The sequence below is a fragment of the Exophiala dermatitidis genome, assembly GCF_000230625.1.
Source record: "Exophiala dermatitidis NIH/UT8656 unplaced genomic scaffold supercont1.2, whole genome shotgun sequence".
In the NCBI taxonomy this organism is placed as follows: Eukaryota; Fungi; Ascomycota; class Eurotiomycetes; order Chaetothyriales; family Herpotrichiellaceae; genus Exophiala; species Exophiala dermatitidis.
This window is the reverse complement of record NW_008751647.1, coordinates 1839568-1858733: the sequence shown is the minus strand read 5'-3', so window position 1 is coordinate 1858733 and position 19166 is coordinate 1839568. Positions and strand designations below refer to the sequence as shown.

General features: G+C 50.0%; 6 protein-coding genes across 6 annotated transcripts; 3 read left to right on the top strand and 3 right to left on the bottom strand.

Moving 5' to 3' along the window:
- Positions 1 to 2463: 2463 nt before the first annotated feature.
- HMPREF1120_02173 (MFS transporter, ACS family, allantoate permease) lies at positions 2464 to 4601 on the bottom strand (the record flags this gene model as incomplete). The annotated part of the gene is made up of 7 exons (XM_009156209.1): positions 2464 to 2641; positions 2826 to 3240; positions 3346 to 3463; positions 3572 to 3868; positions 3931 to 4063; positions 4120 to 4207; positions 4259 to 4601. 7 exons carry the CDS (start codon positions 4599 to 4601, stop codon positions 2464 to 2466), a joined length of 1572 nt encoding a protein of 523 aa, XP_009154457.1.
- Positions 4602 to 6743: 2142 nt separating this feature from the next.
- On the bottom strand, positions 6744 to 8272 carry HMPREF1120_02172 (uncharacterized protein; the record flags this gene model as incomplete). Its single annotated transcript, XM_009156208.1, has 4 exons — positions 6744 to 7186; positions 7240 to 7412; positions 7463 to 7959; positions 8024 to 8272. 4 exons carry the CDS (start codon positions 8270 to 8272, stop codon positions 6744 to 6746), a joined length of 1362 nt encoding a protein of 453 aa, XP_009154456.1.
- Positions 8273 to 10419: 2147 nt separating this feature from the next.
- Positions 10420 to 12064, bottom strand: HMPREF1120_02171 (uncharacterized protein; the record flags this gene model as incomplete). Its single annotated transcript, XM_009156207.1, has 2 exons — positions 10420 to 11375; positions 11428 to 12064. The coding sequence occupies 2 exons, from the start codon at positions 12062 to 12064 to the stop codon at positions 10420 to 10422; spliced, it is 1593 nt and encodes a 530-aa protein (XP_009154455.1).
- A 544-nt stretch (positions 12065 to 12608) lies between these two features.
- On the top strand, positions 12609 to 13537 carry HMPREF1120_02170 (uncharacterized protein; the record flags this gene model as incomplete). Its single annotated transcript, XM_009156206.1, has 4 exons — positions 12609 to 13214; positions 13268 to 13326; positions 13372 to 13436; positions 13485 to 13537. 4 exons carry the CDS (start codon positions 12609 to 12611, stop codon positions 13535 to 13537), a joined length of 783 nt encoding a protein of 260 aa, XP_009154454.1.
- Positions 13538 to 14811: 1274 nt separating this feature from the next.
- Positions 14812 to 15642, top strand: HMPREF1120_02169 (uncharacterized protein; the record flags this gene model as incomplete). Its single annotated transcript, XM_009156205.1, has 1 exon — positions 14812 to 15642. The coding sequence occupies one exon, from the start codon at positions 14812 to 14814 to the stop codon at positions 15640 to 15642; it is 831 nt and encodes a 276-aa protein (XP_009154453.1).
- Positions 15643 to 16248: 606 nt separating this feature from the next.
- On the top strand, positions 16249 to 17817 carry HMPREF1120_02168 (uncharacterized protein; the record flags this gene model as incomplete). Its single annotated transcript, XM_009156204.1, has 1 exon — positions 16249 to 17817. One exon carries the CDS (start codon positions 16249 to 16251, stop codon positions 17815 to 17817), a length of 1569 nt encoding a protein of 522 aa, XP_009154452.1.
- Positions 17818 to 19166: the final 1349 nt, after the last annotated feature.

Genomic DNA, 19166 nt, shown 5'->3' with positions numbered 1-19166 from the left:
GGCTAGTAGTTAACAAAAAAGAGTTCGAATCCCACTCGGGGCACTCTTTTTTCCGTTAGAATTTTTCTTCCTTAAATTCTAGATGGTAGCGACGTCGTTACTACTTGACTACGACGCTATTCAATGATTTATAATAGTTTTTTCGATATACAAATCTATAATCTATAAATATTACGTAATATATATTTTTCAAAAATTAAAAAAATAAATCCTCGATACGCTAGTTAGCCTATAGCGATCTCTATAGCGATCTCTATAGTGATCCTCTCGTGATCTACGATACGTTTTTTAGCCTATAAGTGATTCTCGAGTAGGATTCGATCAGGATTAGAGTAGGGTCAATATAGCGTTAATATAGGATCGATATAGGATTAATCCTTTATAGGAGGGCATGTATATACTATAGGGGCTATAGTACTTAGGATCTGTTAACACCATGTTGATACGGTTTCAATACGGTTTCAATATAGTATCCGATACGGTTTCGATCCGAGTCGGTGTGCTTAAATTGGTGATAAAACCAACGTTTAGAACCGGTTTCGAACCGTAGTGGAATCGATTTCGAGGTTTAATACCGTGTTGATACGGTGTTGAGCCTCGAGAGCCTCGGATACGGCTATAAATCGAGTTTACAACTCTATAGTATTTCTACAACTGCACACTCGCTCAACAGTGCGTTCGACAGTGCGTTCGACAGTGCGTTCGGCGGGACGCTCGAGTACTACTATGTAGTAGGTGCACGCGAAGCAGGACGCTCGACAGGGCGCTCGAAGCGACGCTCGACGGGACGCTCGACAGGACGCTCGACAGGACGCTTGACAGGACGCTTAAGAAGATACACGAGTAGCAGAACGATTAACTACTAGTAGTATTATAGTACGCAGAAGGTGCACGCGTAGAAGTCGTGTACTATGTAGTTAGATAATAATTAAGAAGGTACGTACGTAGTAGATATACTCGAACTAGTAGATATACTCGATCTAGTAGATACTCGATCTAGTAGATATACTTAAACTAGTAGATAAATCGAAACTTAGAATCCGAGTAAATAGAGCTAATACGGTATTAATACGCTTAAACCCGTAAATGGTTTTGAACTAGTTGCGAATCGGTTTCGAACTATGGTGGAACCGTGTTAGATACGTATTCGATCCTCTAAACAGTTTCGAAACCGTATCAACACGGTATTACTACTGTATCAATCCTAGAAGGATTGGGCACCTATGTATCTCAGCGATACGCTCGCGTATCTCTTCTATAGTAATTCTGTCCTACTCTCGCCGTTCTTTCTTTTCTTTTCACATAGTACTCGTTAAATCTTTATCCTCTCCGAAAACTAATATCTAATAATTTGCCCCCTCCGGACATCGCGGCCGGAGTGTAGGAAGCAATCGTTTTGGTCATTAAAGAATTGGAAAATTTCGAGCGGCGCCCATTTTGCGAGCGTCTTTAGTGGAATGTTTATAAAGGAAGGTCTAGTCACTGTAAAAAAATGTGTGGCTTTCCAGTAGACTTCACATACCCCATGATGGCATTTGCCGTCAGAGTCGGCCGGCTTCCTTGCCGACTGCAAAGGACTGCATTTAATTTCGAGAATAATACTAGTAGGCATGATTGCCCACCCCCCGTATACTACAGTGTGTAGTAGCCTCCTACGTGAATATAGTATATGTCTAATATAGTTCCGTATTAATCTGAGCCGGTTTCGATCCGTACTGTACCAGTATGGTCAAATCGACATAATTATTGGCGAAGGGTAGTATTTGAAACCGTATCAATATAATTTCGAAACCGATCCGGAGTCGATCCGGAATCGGTTCGGAACCGCTGCGGAACTATCTATGTATTTAGAGTTTGTATCGGCTCTAATTACTTAGATCCTAAATTTATAAGTTTATCTAGATAAGGCGGGTAGTATCTAGAGTATCCTATTAAACGTCCTGTTAAGCGAGCAGTTTAGTGTATAGTTGGCGGTAAATTGCCTTAAGTACACTAATAGTTCTACTAGTAGTAAGGGTAAATATAGGTCTATAATCGATTCAAAGCTCCTAAGTGAATCCTCGCAATCGATTCCACTACAGTTCGAGACTGATTCCTATACGGCCCTTATACGTTTATTTTATCACCGATTTTAGGTATACCGACTTAGATCGAAACTGGGTTGAAACCGACTCGGAGCCGGTTCGAAACCGCGTTAATAGGGCTTGATATAGGTTTAATCTACCTTACTATGGCATATATAGTATACTCTTATTCATTAATAGACCTAGGTCCCTGAAATCCTTGGAGTATATATTGACGGCACTAGATCCCCTATCTTTCAAGACCGACTCGACTGGTTCAACATGTAACAACGGCCAGAGATAGGTCAAGGTGGCCGAAATGTATTCATCTTGCATTCACATTCATGGCCTCGCGAGCAACGTTATTGGCTCGGACGCTGTAACAAGACAAGCCGTGGGCTTAGTAGATATATCGGAAATTCATGTTTTCGCGATCGGTCAAGTCGGAAAAGGCTGTGGCGTCGAGGTCACGGCCTTCCAGCCCGCCCGGCTGTTGAGATTGGATCTTGTCGCGGCGGCGGTTTTCGGCGCTCATCAGAATCCAGAAGGTGAGGATGACGACGACCTCGAGGAGATGACTACAAGGAGAAGTAAGCGTTAGTAGTCCAAGTATCTAGACATTATCGTTCGTGGCAGATGCGGGAAAGAAGACTCCTCGTTACCAAGTCGCGATATAGGACATATACATCGACAAACGACTCGAGATCACGGCGAAATAGCCCGCCGTTTCTGGGCATTCTTGGATAAGCAAAGATGACTCACCTCACAATCATACTCCATATGCCCAACTCGTACCCCGGTGCTTGGTTGGTCTTGTAGAAAAACGGACCGGCAATGTTGCCGGTGCAATAACCCAAGAATAGCACGGCGTTGGTCACGACTTTCTTAGTATGGCCTGCGGTATTGGCAATCTGCAGCGACAAGATCATCACGAACGCGGCATTGTACGGGCCCGTCAACAGGTAGCAAATGTACCGGCCAACGTGGTGGGATTCGTGGACAAAGCGTAGACCGAATGCCCCGGCGATGTTGGGACACAGGAAAATTAGGATGAAAAGACACCGCTTGTTGTTGTCGTAGCGGTCGTTCAGGTAGACGCAGGCCAAGATCGATAGGATGATCAAGCACCCGTATGGGATCTGCATGAGGGTGGTGACGAGGGTTGAAAAGCCGAAGCCTGAATCCAGAAACAATCATACATTAGTACTGTAATCCTGGGAATTTTGACGAGCAATTCAAGAAAAGTCATATTGAGGGTAGAGTATATCAAAGAACCACTTACCCTTGATGATGAGCGTCCCGAAGTTGGAGATACCGCCGTTGGGGATGTTTCCGACCAGGCCGAGCAAGAAAAACAGGTATAGCTTGATGTCGGTGAAGGCTTCAAGAACTTGGTATGGCTGCGAGGCAGGGTTAGCCAGCTGAACTATCCCCAGATATGCCCTACGAACGGGACAACAAGGTCGGGCGGGAAGCGCGTGTGTAGTCCCTTCGTGGGTTTTTCATACCTTCAAATGTTTGTTTTCAACACCTGTCTGGTTGCTCGTCAATCGCTCCACTGCAATCCTCTTTTCACGGTCGTTGAGGAATTTAGCCGTCACAGGTGAGTCAGGCATGAAGTAGCCGATGACAATTCCCCAAATGCAGCACAGGGCACCGATGATGAGGAACTCGTATCTCCACGAGGCTAGGGCGCCTTTGATATGGCCAATGCCATACCCAAGCAGCCCTCCAAGGGCAATTCCGGCGCCGTTGGCGGTATACCAGAGGCCGATTCGCAAAGGCTGTTCTTTCCGCGTATACCACTGTCCATCACACGTCAGCCCCAGGGTCCTATCTCCTCTTCATTCGAAAGGGGGAGGCTCACCATTTGTGTGATTAGCATGAAGGACGGATCCGCGCAAGCTTCGGCCGCTCCAGCCAGAGCTCGAAGGACACCCAGGGTGGCAAAGCTGTTGCAGGCGGCTTGGAGCATCAAAAAGAAACCCCATAGGAAGATACTGGTGGCGGGTTAGCATGGTTGTACAGTACAGACAGGATGGTGAGGATGCTTTACTTGAATCCAACGTATTTTCCTAGAGGCAACCTTTGCATGAGGAAATTGGTCGGAAACGCCCAGACCAGGAATCCAAAATAAAACAAACCTAAGGCGTATCAGTTGGCTGATCTTCAACGCGCGGATGCTGTTCACTTACTGCTCAGCCAACTGTACTGGGTACCCCTGAGGTTAAGATCTTCTCTGATACCGAAAATGGCAGCGTACGACAGGGTGGTCTTGTCGATGTAAAAGAAGGCATAGTTGACGGCAATTAAAGGTAGAATCAGCATATCGATCTTGCGAATGAGTTTTCTCTCTTCTTCCGGGTCGATAGGTTCATGGAGCTCATCAGGATCGTGAAACAACCTCAAAGCGACATCGCCATCATGCGATTTTATTTTTGACGAGAACTTGAACTCATGATGGCCCATCGCTGGAGGGTCCGCACTATTGATTTCTTGGTGCGTTGTCGCCCCTTTGTCCTCATACTCGTTGGCCATCGTTGTAGGGCGACACGTCCAGAGACGATGGGAGAGGGGATGCGTATCGCTGAACACTCGTTGATGATGGCACTGAAAGGGTGCGTGAGGTGCAAAGGTCGGTCGAAGTAACCTGACGAGATGGGTAGGACGAAGAACTACAAGCGGAGGGGCCTCAGATGTCTGCCGGAGCCCTTTAAAGAAAAGAGACACTCCTTTAATTCCGCTGTGGAAAAGGCATATTGGCAAATGGACGACGCTGGGACTAGCAAGGCGAGGGGAATGGCATGACGCTGAGGCCGGTGTGGCGTTCGGGGATCCGCTGCCACGTCCTGGTATCCCAGTATTCAATGGAGTGCTTGGGGTGCTTGAGGTGTGTTCTTGACGAATCGAAAAGGCAACAACAACATAGTAAGACTGCCAAGAGACCGGGGGCTCGCCATGCACCCGCACTCAAGCCCTTGCACCCCATGTCTCTGCGGGGGAAAGTTGTGGGCGGAGCGCAGTGGTGGTATACAGCCGTCGAGTCAGCTCCGAGCAAAGCAGAATCCTTGTCAGTCGGCCACCGCTTTACCGGGTCAGTTGCCGATTGCCAACTGCAAATGGCTGATCAACGTCGCGGTATATGAAGATCACAGAAGGTATCCAAAATTGTAATGTTCCAATATCTCCTGACATGGAGAATAAAGCGAGCAAGCAAGCAACCTTACCTCGTACTTACAATTCCCAACGGTGGCTGTTCTTGCCTGCCGTTATCCCTTGTGCATGCAGTTTTTCGATGGGAGTGTGCACATCAGGAGTTGGACTTGTCAATCAACGACAGACGGCATAGTAACCGGTATGTAGGCTTCTCCCCAATGCCCCCACGCGGGGAAGCAATAACACGGGGTAAAAACTGGCAGGATCTATGGGCAAAGTTGAAATTGAGTTCCACCGGATACTCGTTTCTAGCCTGGTGTCAATGATAGACAGACAGGCTTAGGCGGTAGAGGGCGCCGAAGGTGAAGGGCGCGGAGTCGGTCCGACACGGTTGTACGCTCCGGCCAAGCCACAAATCTTGTATCAGACAAGACCAGACGAGAACTCGCCTGGTCCTCGCTTCTTTAGCTGCCAGACTCTAAAGTCTGGGCGTGCGCCTTCTTCATATACACCATTGTAGGCGATGGCATTAGCTCGCTGCCAAAGTTGGCCGAAATTCAGGAGTGCGTTCTCCTCGGACGATCTCCTTCCCACGCAGTATACTCGGCTATTATTGAGGGCGATTGCAGTGAGTGGAACGCTCCGGCGAGCAACCGTCCCAGGACCAGTCCCAGGATTGAAGCACTTGTGGAAATCCCCAGCAACAGAAACATGCGTGGGTCTTGAGAGTCAGTTTGGCCACACAATCGAACCGCTTGGATCGATTCGAGAGGGACCCTGGCATTTTGTGTCTGGCAATTGGCGTCGCCTTATGAGGCTGGGGCCCGCCGACTCCCGTAGTTCGGGTGTGGATGCCAAATCAACGCCTCGTGTGGTCCTTTGGACTCCATGATATCGTCGCTTGCGGGCTCTGGACGCTTTTCTGGATCAGGTGAGGACGCATTCCGTTCCAAAGGATATGAGTGAGCCCTGCTAGGTCCTTTTTTGCGGGATTACAGCAGAGATGGCTTCTTCACTCCTCTTGGGCAAGTAGTATCCCTACCCACAACTTGAACGGCATAGAACATCGACGAGGAAAAGAAAGACTGCACAGCTGGCTCGTCCCTGCGAGCACATTTGCTACAAGCAAAGTATGCTCGGCCGCAGATACCGTACGGCGCTGCATACAGGCTTTATCCAGCAGCCTTGGAACTCTCACAGAACCTCAGCTCATCTCTACGAAAAGCGTACAGGTCAAGCCGTGGAATTTCTTGCAGCTTATCCTGGACTATAACCTCCCGTACGCTGTCCTTGTTTCATTGGATGTCACATATCCTAGGGAGTTCCATCTGGAGGGACCCCTCTGGGCCGGCACTGTCTCCCTAACTCCTATAAGCTCCGTCGCCATAATGGGACCATCATGGGTATCAAAGGCCACGAGAAACATGCTATCTAAAACCATAACAATCCGATCCCAGATCTCAAGCACCCCGCCTCGCCGGAAACAACGCCTGTGAACCGTCTAGTCACCCCATTAACATCAAATCAACTTCCCAGAGCAACCTTGATGTTCAAATTGGGGTTTGATATCGAACTCAGAAACCCTGCCACGGTTGACTGGGAAATAGTTGTGTCAAAGTTGGTATCGTCTGACAACCATATGATATGAGCTGTGCTCGAGGTCCCATCAAAGACAACAGCGGCTTTCTTGGTTCCGTTGATCGGTCGTTGAAACCAGTTCGAATCACCGAGCGAATGAGCGCCATGCCAAGTCGACTTGCACTTCTGGTTGCCCGAATCCAAGACCTCAAATACATCGAACTCCCCACAACCAGATTGCCAACATGAGCAACTGCCATACTGAATGGTTCGAGGAATCTGCGCATTGAGTATCCAAGCAGCCGGCATGTCAGAGTTGAAACCCGTCGCCCCAGAGAGCGGCATGCTGAATTCGAGAAGGAAAAGTTTCGAAGCACCATCGAAGCCATCTGCGATCACATTAGCTGGGCCAAGTAGGCCGCGAAGAGAACATTTTACTCACGGTAAGCCACGGTGCCGTCCCGGACTGTGCCACACGCGCCGTTTGCGCATGGTTTGTCGGTCATGATTAGGAACTCGCTGTTGTCGCCGATCAGAGTATCTGCCAATGCGACGGGCGATGCAGAACCTGCCGTGTTGTCGGCAGAGGCATATGACAAGGACATGCCCCAAACACTGGTATTGTCAGCAGCTTTTCACTTTCAGAGGATATCAGGACGGCTTACGTGTCAAATACTCCCGACCCTTGCCCGCCATGGTGATTGAGAAAGACCAGGCCATCTGCCACACCCTGCTCTGCGTTGTAGTATGCCTGCCTTCCCCACTGCCCGGTGCCAACACTCGCGCTTGCGGAGGAAGCAGGCGCACGGTATGCAGCAGCTGAAGAGGCTTCTACGGCAGATGCTGAGGATACAGCTGTAGGAGATGGGGATGCAGCAGCTGATCCTGCAGCCGAAGTCGCCGCAACACCTGACCACTGATTGATCCAGGAGACTGTTTGTCCATCGATGACGGCCGTGACCCAGTCGCCGACGCCACGCTTCTCTTCAGCATGCTGCTCTTCTTCGACGGCACTAGCTTGACGTTCATGATGATGAAGGTGCTTATGTGCATACCTGCGCTGATGGGGCGAGGGTTGGATGGACCTTTTGGTCTCACTCGCACCAGACGTGTAAAAGGCGAACTGCTTCAAACGGATCGGACCTCTAAAATGCCAGGAAACCTAACACCATGCCATGTAAGTATGATACTCTGAAAACAGGACTTCTTCGAGGATGGTCACTCACCTCTCCGTCTAAAGGAGCCATGCCTCCCTGGTAAGACTGAGCAGCAAACTGGCACTGTCCAGCCGATCCCATCTCCGTCACCTTCTGGTACTGGCCAGCAGTCCCGAAGTTGGAATACGAAATGGCGTCGACCTGAGAGCAATACCAGTTGCCTTTCTCTTCGTAACAGTTCGAGTCTCCTGCGACCACGACGGTATTGGCCGCCAGCGCCAGCGCCAGCAGGGCGCCTGCGCCGTACATGTGCTGCATCTCTCGAAGAACAGCAGCCTCTGGGTTTGTTTTCCTATTATATACAGAACAGGTCAATTTGTGTTACCTGTGCTGATGTTCTGAGTTTCGTGGTAAAAGGTAAGTTTCCAGCAGTGGTGGTTATCGTTGTTGGAATACGAGAAAGATTGAGAGCTCGGACAAGATTGAAACTTCTCAGAAGGCGGGAACTTATTGTGCGCCTGGATGGGTGAAGGAGTGAATGGCACAGAAAACGGGCGCCTCATGTGCCCTGCGTTGGGTTATGCTAGGCGGTGACGCTCGATCAGGCTTGTGTCCCGTTTGCAGAAGACAGTGAGAAGTGGCTGGCAAAATACGGCACGCGCACAGACAACGGCGAATGAATTTAAGAAATGCACGAATAGGCAAAAGGGAGCCAGTACAGAACAAAGTGAAGAATGAATGAAAGCATGACCTGGATGGCTGGGGTTGCGACATCTCTTTCTTTGCGCCGAGTGCGAACAAAGGAGTCTCACTGGATTTCGCACGCGCAGAGGCCGCATTTGGACATGGCGAGGCTCAAACGCACGAGGCCCGGCCCGAGAGTGTACTGTACAGGAGGTGTAGTAGATGTGAATTTGAACCGCACAGGCGGAGTTGGTGATACACGATCCTGCCTGCAGTGGTCCGTGTTCAGCATACCCTGTGATCAAGAACAGCAGTCATTGGTGAGGTTCACCACATGGCGGGCCACGAGGCTTGCTCAAAACGCCCGGTAGGCAGCAAGCCGGCCAAGAAGGTGATCCATCGAAGTGAATCAAGATACACCAACGCGTCGCAGTGTAGTGTGATGGGAAATCCGAGGTGCATAATTTAGTACAGTAAATCTTCGAAAAAAACGTGTACTAGGTGGTACCTTAGGCATGGAAGCAAGCCTAGAACGTGCAAACATGCCCCAGAAGCCACCTGGAAGGGACGTGCTCCAGGCGCCGTGACCTCCCTACGCACCGCCCGTAATCTCCAGCCCTTCGTGCGCTGTCGACGCTCATAGGCTGAGACTCGGGTGCTGGCCACGTAACACACGCCCCTTTCCCAGCCTTGTTTATAAAGATACCTCATGAGAGGTACCTATCCTTGCTGAACAAGACCTTCGACTGTCGCACCGAGACCTCGGCCACTGGCACGACTTGGCAGGAGGTGAGGCGCTGCAGTTTAAAAGATCAATGTTCCAAACAGGACCCAAATTAACTCTCCACCAAGTCACACAGTTGCAAAGAGAGTACTGTAAACAAACAGTGCGCCAATCTGATTATAATTCGTGGAAATAAACAACGGAGGGGAACAGATTCTTGCAGCAGCCAATCTGTGTAAAGCACATATAGTATGGGCCACGGAGATAACAAAACCTCCCACGAAATTGTCTGTAGCTTAGCTTGACCATTTACAGTACCTCACCTGAAGACAGGGAGAGCATTCCTGTGCACAGGAATCCAAACTGCGTGCAAGGGTGAAGAAAGAACAAAGGTGGTGGTGGTGGTGTGTGTTTACAGCCCCCACCGCTGACACCGCTGCACGCGGCCCACGAGGCCCCAGCCTTGCTGCCATGCAGTGCCGCCGATTAGCCCAGAGTAATGCACGGACGAGGCTACGCAAGCATGCCCATATCAACACCCAGCCTCCCATCATGCATTCCGGCCTCCTTTTTTTCCTTTTTTGCAGACTGGTCCCGACCACTAATTACTATAGCACCTCTGAGATGATTGCGCCCTCTTCATTCTGCTGGCTTCTGGTCGTCCTCCGCAGTTATGAACGCTGGGCTACTGGTTGTAGCAACTGTACTTCATACTACAGGTACCAAACAACTCAAAGGCGAGGTTGTTATCATGATGACAGCCGTCATGAATAGATGTCGGGAGTTCATCCACCCCAGTACACCTATTGACTGTCATCCACTCCGGGATGTCATCTACCAACTCAAGTAGAAAGAAGAAGGGGCATTTTTCTTGCAAACTTATCATTCTCAACTTATGCCGCTGGCGGTCACAATGCCGAACGGACGAGGCGCGTGCCTCGCGCAACAAGGGGTATCTAAACTAACAAACCAGAAAAAAAAAGAAAACAAACAGACTGGGCTCAGTGGCCGCCGCCCACGCACTCAAGCTGGGCCCCCGGGCGCAAAGGGCAAGAGTCTAGACCTTCTCGCGGCTCTTAACCTTGGTCCAGCCACTCTTGCCCTTGCCCCGGGCACCATCCTCCTCTCCACCCGTACCGGCCACCTTGGTGGCGGTCGTGGTGGTCATGATGCTTCTAGCATCATCGTACTCCTTCCCGTCCATTGCCCGGGTCTTGATGAACACCGCCTCGTCCATCTTCTCTCCACCGTCATCCCACTCCTGCTCGTCCAGGAGCTCCCACTCGGCGTTGTTCATCTCCGTGAGCAGATGTTTCTTCAACGGGTCGACGATTGTGGTGTACTTGTTCAGACGCCAGGCGGGCGTCTGGTTGTCCGTCGCTCGGCCGAGGTGAGTATGTGTAGATGTATGGGATTGTGAACCAAGGCGGCCAGAGATAGCAGGACCACCTTCTGGGACAGACAGGGAGGTGCTCTCGGAGCGGCGTTGGCGGTTCTTGATATCTCGTGGAGTGAGGGTGCGGAAAGTTGCGGCAGATTGTGGAGGACCCAAAATCATCTCGTACAGGTTGCGACCAAGGTCACAGACATCTTCCCATCTCTCCGTGCCTGCAAGAAAGCCTTGTGTACGAGCGAGCCATGCAATGTCCCAAGCGAGAAGCGATACTCCTTCTAGGAAAAAGCTAAATGCAACCGGTTCTTTCTTGGCAAATTGTGAGACAGATTCCTCGTGATTGTCGGACCCGATATAGAGGGGACGAGGTCGCGGGTAGGAGCTGAGATCCAGTCGAGAAGTTGTAGGACTGCTGGGCGCTGAGAGACTGGTGCCACTGCCAGGGAGTGGTACTCGCTGTCCAGAATAAGATGTGAGTGGAGTGTTGATTGTGGGAAGCGGATAGTCAGGGCGAGCAGAAGTGAGTTCGGCTGGCAGTCTGACACCGAGATAGAAGGCTGTGAGGATGACGAGGCGAGCAGCGTTTCCAATAGCCGCAGTCAACTCGGTACATCGCAAATCTGTTGGAGATTGTCAGCGGAGTTCAAGTGCGGGATGCTTTGGGCGACTTACTGTTGATGTCTCTCAGATCTGGCAGCAATAGACCTCCAATAGTGTACCGGTCTCTTACCACACCGTCTTTGGTCTTCTTCTTGGTGTGTTGCAGCTTCAACAAACCGGCTGCTTTTCGACACAGGGCCGCTTTAGATTCGACAATTTGGTTATGAAGAGTGTCATGTGCCGCCTTCTGCTTGCCGTAGGCTTCCTTCACTTCCTCGTGCTTCTTCTTGTCTTTGGCCAGGGATTCTTCGGCGAGGGCAAGGTTGGTTCGCCTCTTGCCAAGTTTCTCCCGCAGTTCCTGCGCTCTCGCCTTCCTCTCTTCTAGTTCCTTCTTCTTCTCTGAGATGAGGCGATAAGTTTCTTCAGTCCGTTCTTTGCTCTCTTGCACTTGGTTGCGGATGTTCTGGGCCTGCCACGCGCTTCGCAGTGCTGCGGTCTCCTCATCGAGAGGCTGGGAAGGATCTGGTTCAGGCCCAGTGATAGCCTCAACCTTGCGACGTAGTGCTTCCTTTTCGAGTAAGACTTTAGCGAGTTCGGTTCGGACATTGTAGAGCGCGGCGCGGGCGCAGCCTGCGCAGTGAACTCCTCCCTCTTGAGAAAGCTGGGTTTGGCAGACCGAACACGGCATCTTTGGAGTTTTGTCAACCATGATGTAGGATGATTGATCGGGATTCAAGTTATCTTTGATCTCATGTTCAGTGATCTCGTGGTCTTTGACGGCTTGGGCCTCCGCATCCAGCGATGCCTGCGGGTCTGGCGTAGATCTGCTGGATGGAAGCCTGGAGTCATGATGTTAGACCAAAACAAGGCTTAGAGTGAATGCGCATCGAGCACAGTCCCGAAGAACCGTGTTGGCATTGCTTTGTCTCTCGAAATGAGAGTAGTGGACGTGTGATAGGCTTGTTACTTACCGATCTCTTAGTTCTGTTAGCGACTGGACGCTGGGCACCCGACTCGGACTTGGAGAGGGTCGGTCCATGACGTCTCACTCCCTTCAGTTGATGAGGGAGGACACAATCACGTGAATGCGTGTCACGCTAGATGCACGCTAACGATGTAAGTAGTTAGCGTGACTGACACGTGATTGAGGCCGATGTTTAACCGACGTTGACAATGATGCTGATCCAAGTTGGTGGTTTGATGACACTTTCAGTTGGAACTGATGATGGAGTTGAAAGAGTCAAGGAATAAGAATGGACTCAGAAGAGCAGCTTGTTGACTCTCCGATTCAGGACGAGGGGACTCAGTCGGAGAACCCAAGTGCTGATTCTGCTACGGCCATAGAGTCCTCACCGTTGCCAACAAGGCCAGGATACCATCAGTCTCCTCGTACAGCAAGGAAACGCACCAATGAAGAAGTCTACGAGTCTGTGAAATCGCTGAAAACACCTTCTACTCCCTCGAGATTTCAAAAGTCAAGCAATGTCGTGCCGCAGCCCCAGGAAGGACCCCAACCATCGGCAACCCCCATAGCAAGGCCTGTACCAAATTCGCAGGGTATAAGGCCGAACAAGGCGACTGCAACGAATGATACAGGGGCTGAAGGCATGGTAACGACAAATCACAATGTGGCCCCACCCCAGGAGACACAAAATACCTTTGTCAAAGACATTGAAGACTACCGACAGCAACTGGAACTTGAATTCCAAGAATTTGAACGGTCACTTGACGAAAGAGACCCAGCAGCAGACCTGGAGCCCATGGACTGGGATGACTTGGAGGCACAGTACAACAAAGAGGTCCAGTCGAAGGTGGCCGCTGAACAAGAAATTATGAGCGAATTTAGTGCTCGCTTTGAGGTTTGGACACCTTAACCTGTTCGATGATACCGGCTAGCGCTAATTCAGCCCAGCAATTCATGCTCTACATGCAGGTTTCCGCTGATTATGAGGCCGAGCGAGCCATCAAAAGGTATGAATTTCTGCCTGGCCCATGACGCCGAAGCTGATGGTGTAGGTTGCGGACTCGGATCGCCATTACCCGAAACACGGAAACAGCGCTTGCACAGAAGCAGGCACATCGTAAGTTGGTCTTCACATATAAGAGAGGCTCTGTTGACTTCGGCCTAGACGCAAAAGTGCTTGAGGCTTTCCAAAGTGCAATGAACCTTCTCAACACTTGAAGATCCTTATCAGTTGGACTCCTCTACAAGGTGGTAGAGGAGAGGCTCAAGTTGCCCACCTGAGAGAGACGCATAAGATACCCAGATGTGGTCTCAGGTTGGTATAGCACCACTGTTTTGTTGTCGACTCGCTCCGACATCGTTATGAGGCTTATTGCGCCGCGGACAGAGTCGAACCATCGACAGTCACTCCTGGCAGTGTACTCCACAGAGAATTGGGCTTTGATCAGGCAAAAGGGACGACGGCATCAAGAACGTCTTCCGGCCGGCAAGGAATCCTAATATACCCTGCGGCTGGTCAAAAGAGCGATAATGTATGTTAAGAGGTAGCAAGCCATGTTGTGTGGTTGCTCTGGACGAATGTCCAGAACCGGTACCTCGATGTGACCTGCCCTCCCACCTTGGTACTGAGAGAGACTGACACTGGGACTGTTGATGACCCCATCTCTTTGCTGTTTCGGTGTAGCCTGCGTTCTCCGCAGCACCGACGCGGTCGCGTGGAAGGGTTGGCCCGAGCCAAGTCAACTCGAAGATGGTGGAGAGGAGACGATATCCCGGCTTCTGCAGGAATGTGTGGGAGAATGGAGAGGTGTACAATCTGCTCACTCTACATTGTAGCTCGCAGAGCTACTTATGGCTTGAGTAGACGGTGGCGCACGTGTCCTCAAAGCTGGCGCGGTAGCCGTTGTGCGATCGAGCCATAGAGCCATGTACGCGGAAGTTATCTTGGGGCAGCCTTGTTGCGGTCAGGCACAAGGCTGACCACTCAGCCAATGGCGAATGACGTAGCCACCCTCTTCGCCTAACTTTGAACGGCGTGCAATATAGAGTTGCGTGAATCGTGACAACGCTGCTTGAAGGTTCCTCTGGCCAAACCCTCTCTTGCAATTAACTTCGCGATCATAGCAGGCTATCTATGAAGCCTGACATGGTGACATGATGCTCTTACTTGGGAGTCAACGTGATGTCTGATGATTCGGGCGCATCTACAGATCGAGACCTTCTCTCCCGACTGAACGCGCTGAGAAAGTCGACCGTTACATTTGAGCAGGCAAAGTAATTCAAAGCACTTACTGTGCCATACTGGAAAATGAGCTAACAGAATCAGCTTACAGGCGCCGCTTGCACGAGGTGTTTCCCTACCAATCGACCCTGCTCCGGCACGCGCCCTTCATTCCGACCTTGTCACAAGATGGAAATCCCTAGGAGGGAATCCAGCCACTCGCGAGGACCCCATAACAGAGAGTTCGCCAGATGAGACAGATGAGGACAAAATGCTGGACGAACTGTTGGCTGATGTAGGCTCCGGTGAGACATGGCACGTTGCCACAAGTGAGGAAGAGCAGATCGCCAGTCTGTTACAGTCTGCAAAATCGGCTCTTGCGGATGCGTCCCAGGGGCAGTTGACCGGCGAAGAGCAGACGTCGCAGGGTGATTCCGAAGCCAGGATCCCCGCCATTGATATATCTTTCTTTCAGCCAGAACCGGAAGAGGAAGAGAAATGGGGCCGAGACGAAGGATCAAGTGGAGCTCCTCTGAAATCCAGGATTGCACTTGATGGAGAAGCCGAAGAACTGCTCGAGAAGATCCTTGATGAAGTTAGACACGAGCCTCCGGACCCAGACATAACGCAGTCAGAGACTGAACAGGACGTCCATCCACCGGAAGCTGACCCGTCATCAAAGTTTTCTGCTGAGCCGACGTCGTCCATTTCAGATCTTCCATCCACACCGTCGAAATTACCAGAACCGGTTGAGCCGAAGGCGGAATCCAACATTGATGAGGATCTGGTCTCACGTTTCGCCGGGCTGTCCCTCCCGTCGGTTCCGACTACCATACAGTCGGTAACGGCGGGCAAGCCGAGTGCAAAGACTAACGTCGGTTGTACTGACGAGGAAATTGACACATGGTGCATTATTTGCAACGACGACGCCACACTACGATGCATGGGTTGTGATGGAGATCTCTATTGCACTAATTGCTGGATGGAGGGACACCGAGGCGAGGATGCAGGACTCGAGGAGCGAAGCCACAAGGCTATTCAGTATGTTAAGGGTGGCGCGAAAACCAAAGCCCGCAGAAGAAAAGCCATGCTGGGTTCGTGAGAGGGATGAGGACTCGGTCTAAACCCCCTTTTCTGTCGACACCGTCCCAAGGCTTGCTGCAGACCTTTCTTGTAGACATGGTCCTGTCATCGCTTGCTGCTTCCTGCTCTTGTGAACCTGCCCCCAGGCATCTGATGATGTCGGCGGAATGGGGGCTAGAGATGAGAACCCGGTAGGAAGCTTTCTGTCAATGCCGAGCATATGGACCAATCCTCTCGAGTAATTAGACATTTTGTAACCCATTTACTTACCTTTTACTTCTTATTAAATATTATCATTTAATGCTAAAGCTAGTAGGTGTGGTATACTTACTAGAGGTACCTACGGTATGCTCCTTACCAAGTACGAGTACTATTTAGTACTACTACATACTACCTAGTAATATGCACTAGTACTCGATTAACTGCCCACTGCTGATTTGTCGCGTCGCGTCACACTGCATTGCGGCACCACTGCACCTCGAGAGCCAGACTGCATGCGACTGCACTCGGTACCAGCTGGCGTTGACAGTGCCAGCCTCTTTAATAACGAGCACAGGTGCTGGTTCAGTCCTCGCCCTTAGGCTATGGAGGACATTATGATGCCTACCCAAAATTGATTGACTATATGGAGCGACCTAATGCAAGCTATTCGCGAACATATTTGACTCGACACAACTACCGGGGCCCCAATCTTCTGAGTACCTTTGGAGGCACAGAGACTGCGATCCGAACCACTACTACTCGAGCCGCGATAGAAGACGCTCACGGCAAACAGTGCATCATGGCGCCAACAGCCCAAGATGAAGATGACCTGGCCATTTACGCCCAGCCGTTAAGCAGCGACGATGAGGACTACAACACTGCCACAAAACCTGACGCCAACAGCCTTGCAAAGGACTGTGAAAGCAAAATGGCAAAAGCCTCTCGTCCGTCTCCGAAACGTACCTCCCCCACCACAGCAAGCAGGAGATCGAAGAGGAGGAAGCTTGTCGACGAGCCAAGTCTGGATACACTGAGCGCCGTGACTACAGATTTTACCGCAGTGCCAGACCCGATGGCAGAATGGACTTCGTCTGGCTCCCAGAAGAGAAGGCTACAAAAGAGTTATGCGAACCGGAAGACGTTTCAGAAGCCGGAGCCACTGAAGAATAAGCCTACATTACCAGTAGACGGACAGGAGTTCGTATCCTACAGCGTGGTAACCAAGCATGAAAATGCGCCGAATGTGAAGGCCGGTTTCATGCCTACTGCTGCAATGACTGGGAAGAGCAAGATCAAGAGCCCTAGCACTTTAAAATCGGATCTCAACATTGCAGAGTTGCCCAAGAAAGAGACGCCGAAAGAGTGCGGGTTTCAGCTGCCCGACCTGCCTAGTTTCACGTCTACTGCTACTACTACTGCCACCGTGTTCGAAGAGGAAGCTTCCAACAACAGAGAAAATACCCGCAGACGATCAGGGTCGACGTCGTCCTTGTCCTCCGTTGATTCCATGTTCATTTTAGAACACCAGGGCGAGCTGCTGGAGCAAGACGATATCACCTCGCAGGGAAGCCAAGCGTCCGATTTCCGTTGTCCAGTCTGCCAAAAGGCAGTTAAAGATTCAGCGTCGTTATTTGTCCCCGATAATCTTCGCACTCTATCTTTTAAGAAACAGCAAGATTTCTGTCTGCAGCACCAAGTGGCCGAAGCACACGAGCAGTGGCACGACCGGGGATATCCAGACATCAACTGGGACAATTTCGAGACTGTCCGAGTCCCCCCAAAACTGCCCGTGCTGAAGGAGATTATCAACCGAAGTACTCCGAGCTACTACCTTGATCAGCTGGACGAGAAAATCAAAGCCGCCCGAGGCAATCGTAAAGCGGTGAAACTGTACCTGAACGAAGGCATCGTCGATGTCGCGAAACAAGGCTACTACGGTCCCAAGGGGGCCCGCGTCATGGTGGGCGCTATTATGACGGAGCTTACGAAACCACTCAATCAGGCTTTAAAGTCTGACTCCGCGCTCCGGGCCGCTGGGGTCGGTGGCTATGTGAACGCCGTCCTGGTCCCGGAGTTGACTTCTTTATTGGTAAAGGAAGACATGAAGCTGAAAAATGGGGAAGAGGCCAGGAACGTGTTGGACGAGAGCAGTCAAATTGGCGCTCTGCTGAACCCTGATGATGATCACGTCGAGCGCGAGGATGATGACTGAGCAATACCAGGTCTTTTCGGAATGTACCGTTCGTGGCTGATGACCAGCGTTGTTACCTATCTTGCGATGCCACAGTTGCTGTTGAGCGAGGAGCTATGCGGTATATTTCTTATGAAGTCGCTCGTTGATAATGTTGCCATGGAGTGGGAATCAGCAAGCGGGGATTTATTGGTACCATGTCATAATCACAGAGGCAATATTGTGCTCCTACAAAGGAGATAATGCGGGTCCTTGAAGCAAACATTTCTGCGAAGAATCAGGCAGTATACTAGCCCTGCAATCGTTCTTCTCGGAACTGCACCAAGCATGCTAATGCAGAAGTGCTGCAACGAGCTCTTACTGAAACTGTCTGCGACAGTACTAAGTATCGTTCCGCCGCTGCTGCCACCGGTCAATCGTCTGGATCATCTACGAGCACTACTACTCCTAGAACAGGGGGTTGATTTAGAACCGTAGCAACGAATTTACGTCGTGCTTGTTGCGGACCGGCTGATGAAGCCGTCTTTGAGATACGCTTATAATTTACCGTCTATTTGAGCACCTAGGTCCCTTTGTAAATTCTTATCCAAATACAAATATATATTTACCTACTAGGATGATCTAAGATAGAAAGATATATATAGTGTTAGTGTTAAGTCCGTATTAACTCTATCTAGGATCTGCTCTAAGCCCTAGAATTTATATACTAGTATTATATAGTATGCTTTTATCTTAAGGTTTAATCACTTATATACTATAGGAGCTATAGTACTTAGGATCAATACCGTATTAATACCGTATCAACACAGTTTTAATACGGTTTCCATATAGTATCCGATACAGTTTCGAACCGTAGTAAAACCGGTTCTACTACCGCTCCACCACGAATCCGAATCGGTTTCAAACTGGTTTCGATCCGAGTTAGCGTACTTAAGTCGGGGATGAAATTAACGTTTAGAACCGTATTAGAACCGGTTTGGAATCAATTTCGAGGTTTAATACGGTATTGATACGATATTGATACGGTATTGAGCCTCTAGATATAGTTTGAAGCCTCGATACGACTTCTACGTTTACTGCATAGTACTAGTACTAGTAGAACTACATACATGCCCTCCTATAAAGGATTAATCCTATATCGATCCTATATCGACGCTATATTGACCCTACTCCGATCCTAATCTAATCCTACTCGAGAATCACTATAGGATTACTTATAGGCTAAATAACGTATCGAGGATCACGAGAGGATCACTATAGAGATCGCTATAGGCTAACTAACGTATCGAGAATCACTTCTTAACTTAGTTAAAAATTTTAATTTTTTTAAATTAATATATTACGTAATATTTATAGATTATAGATTAATA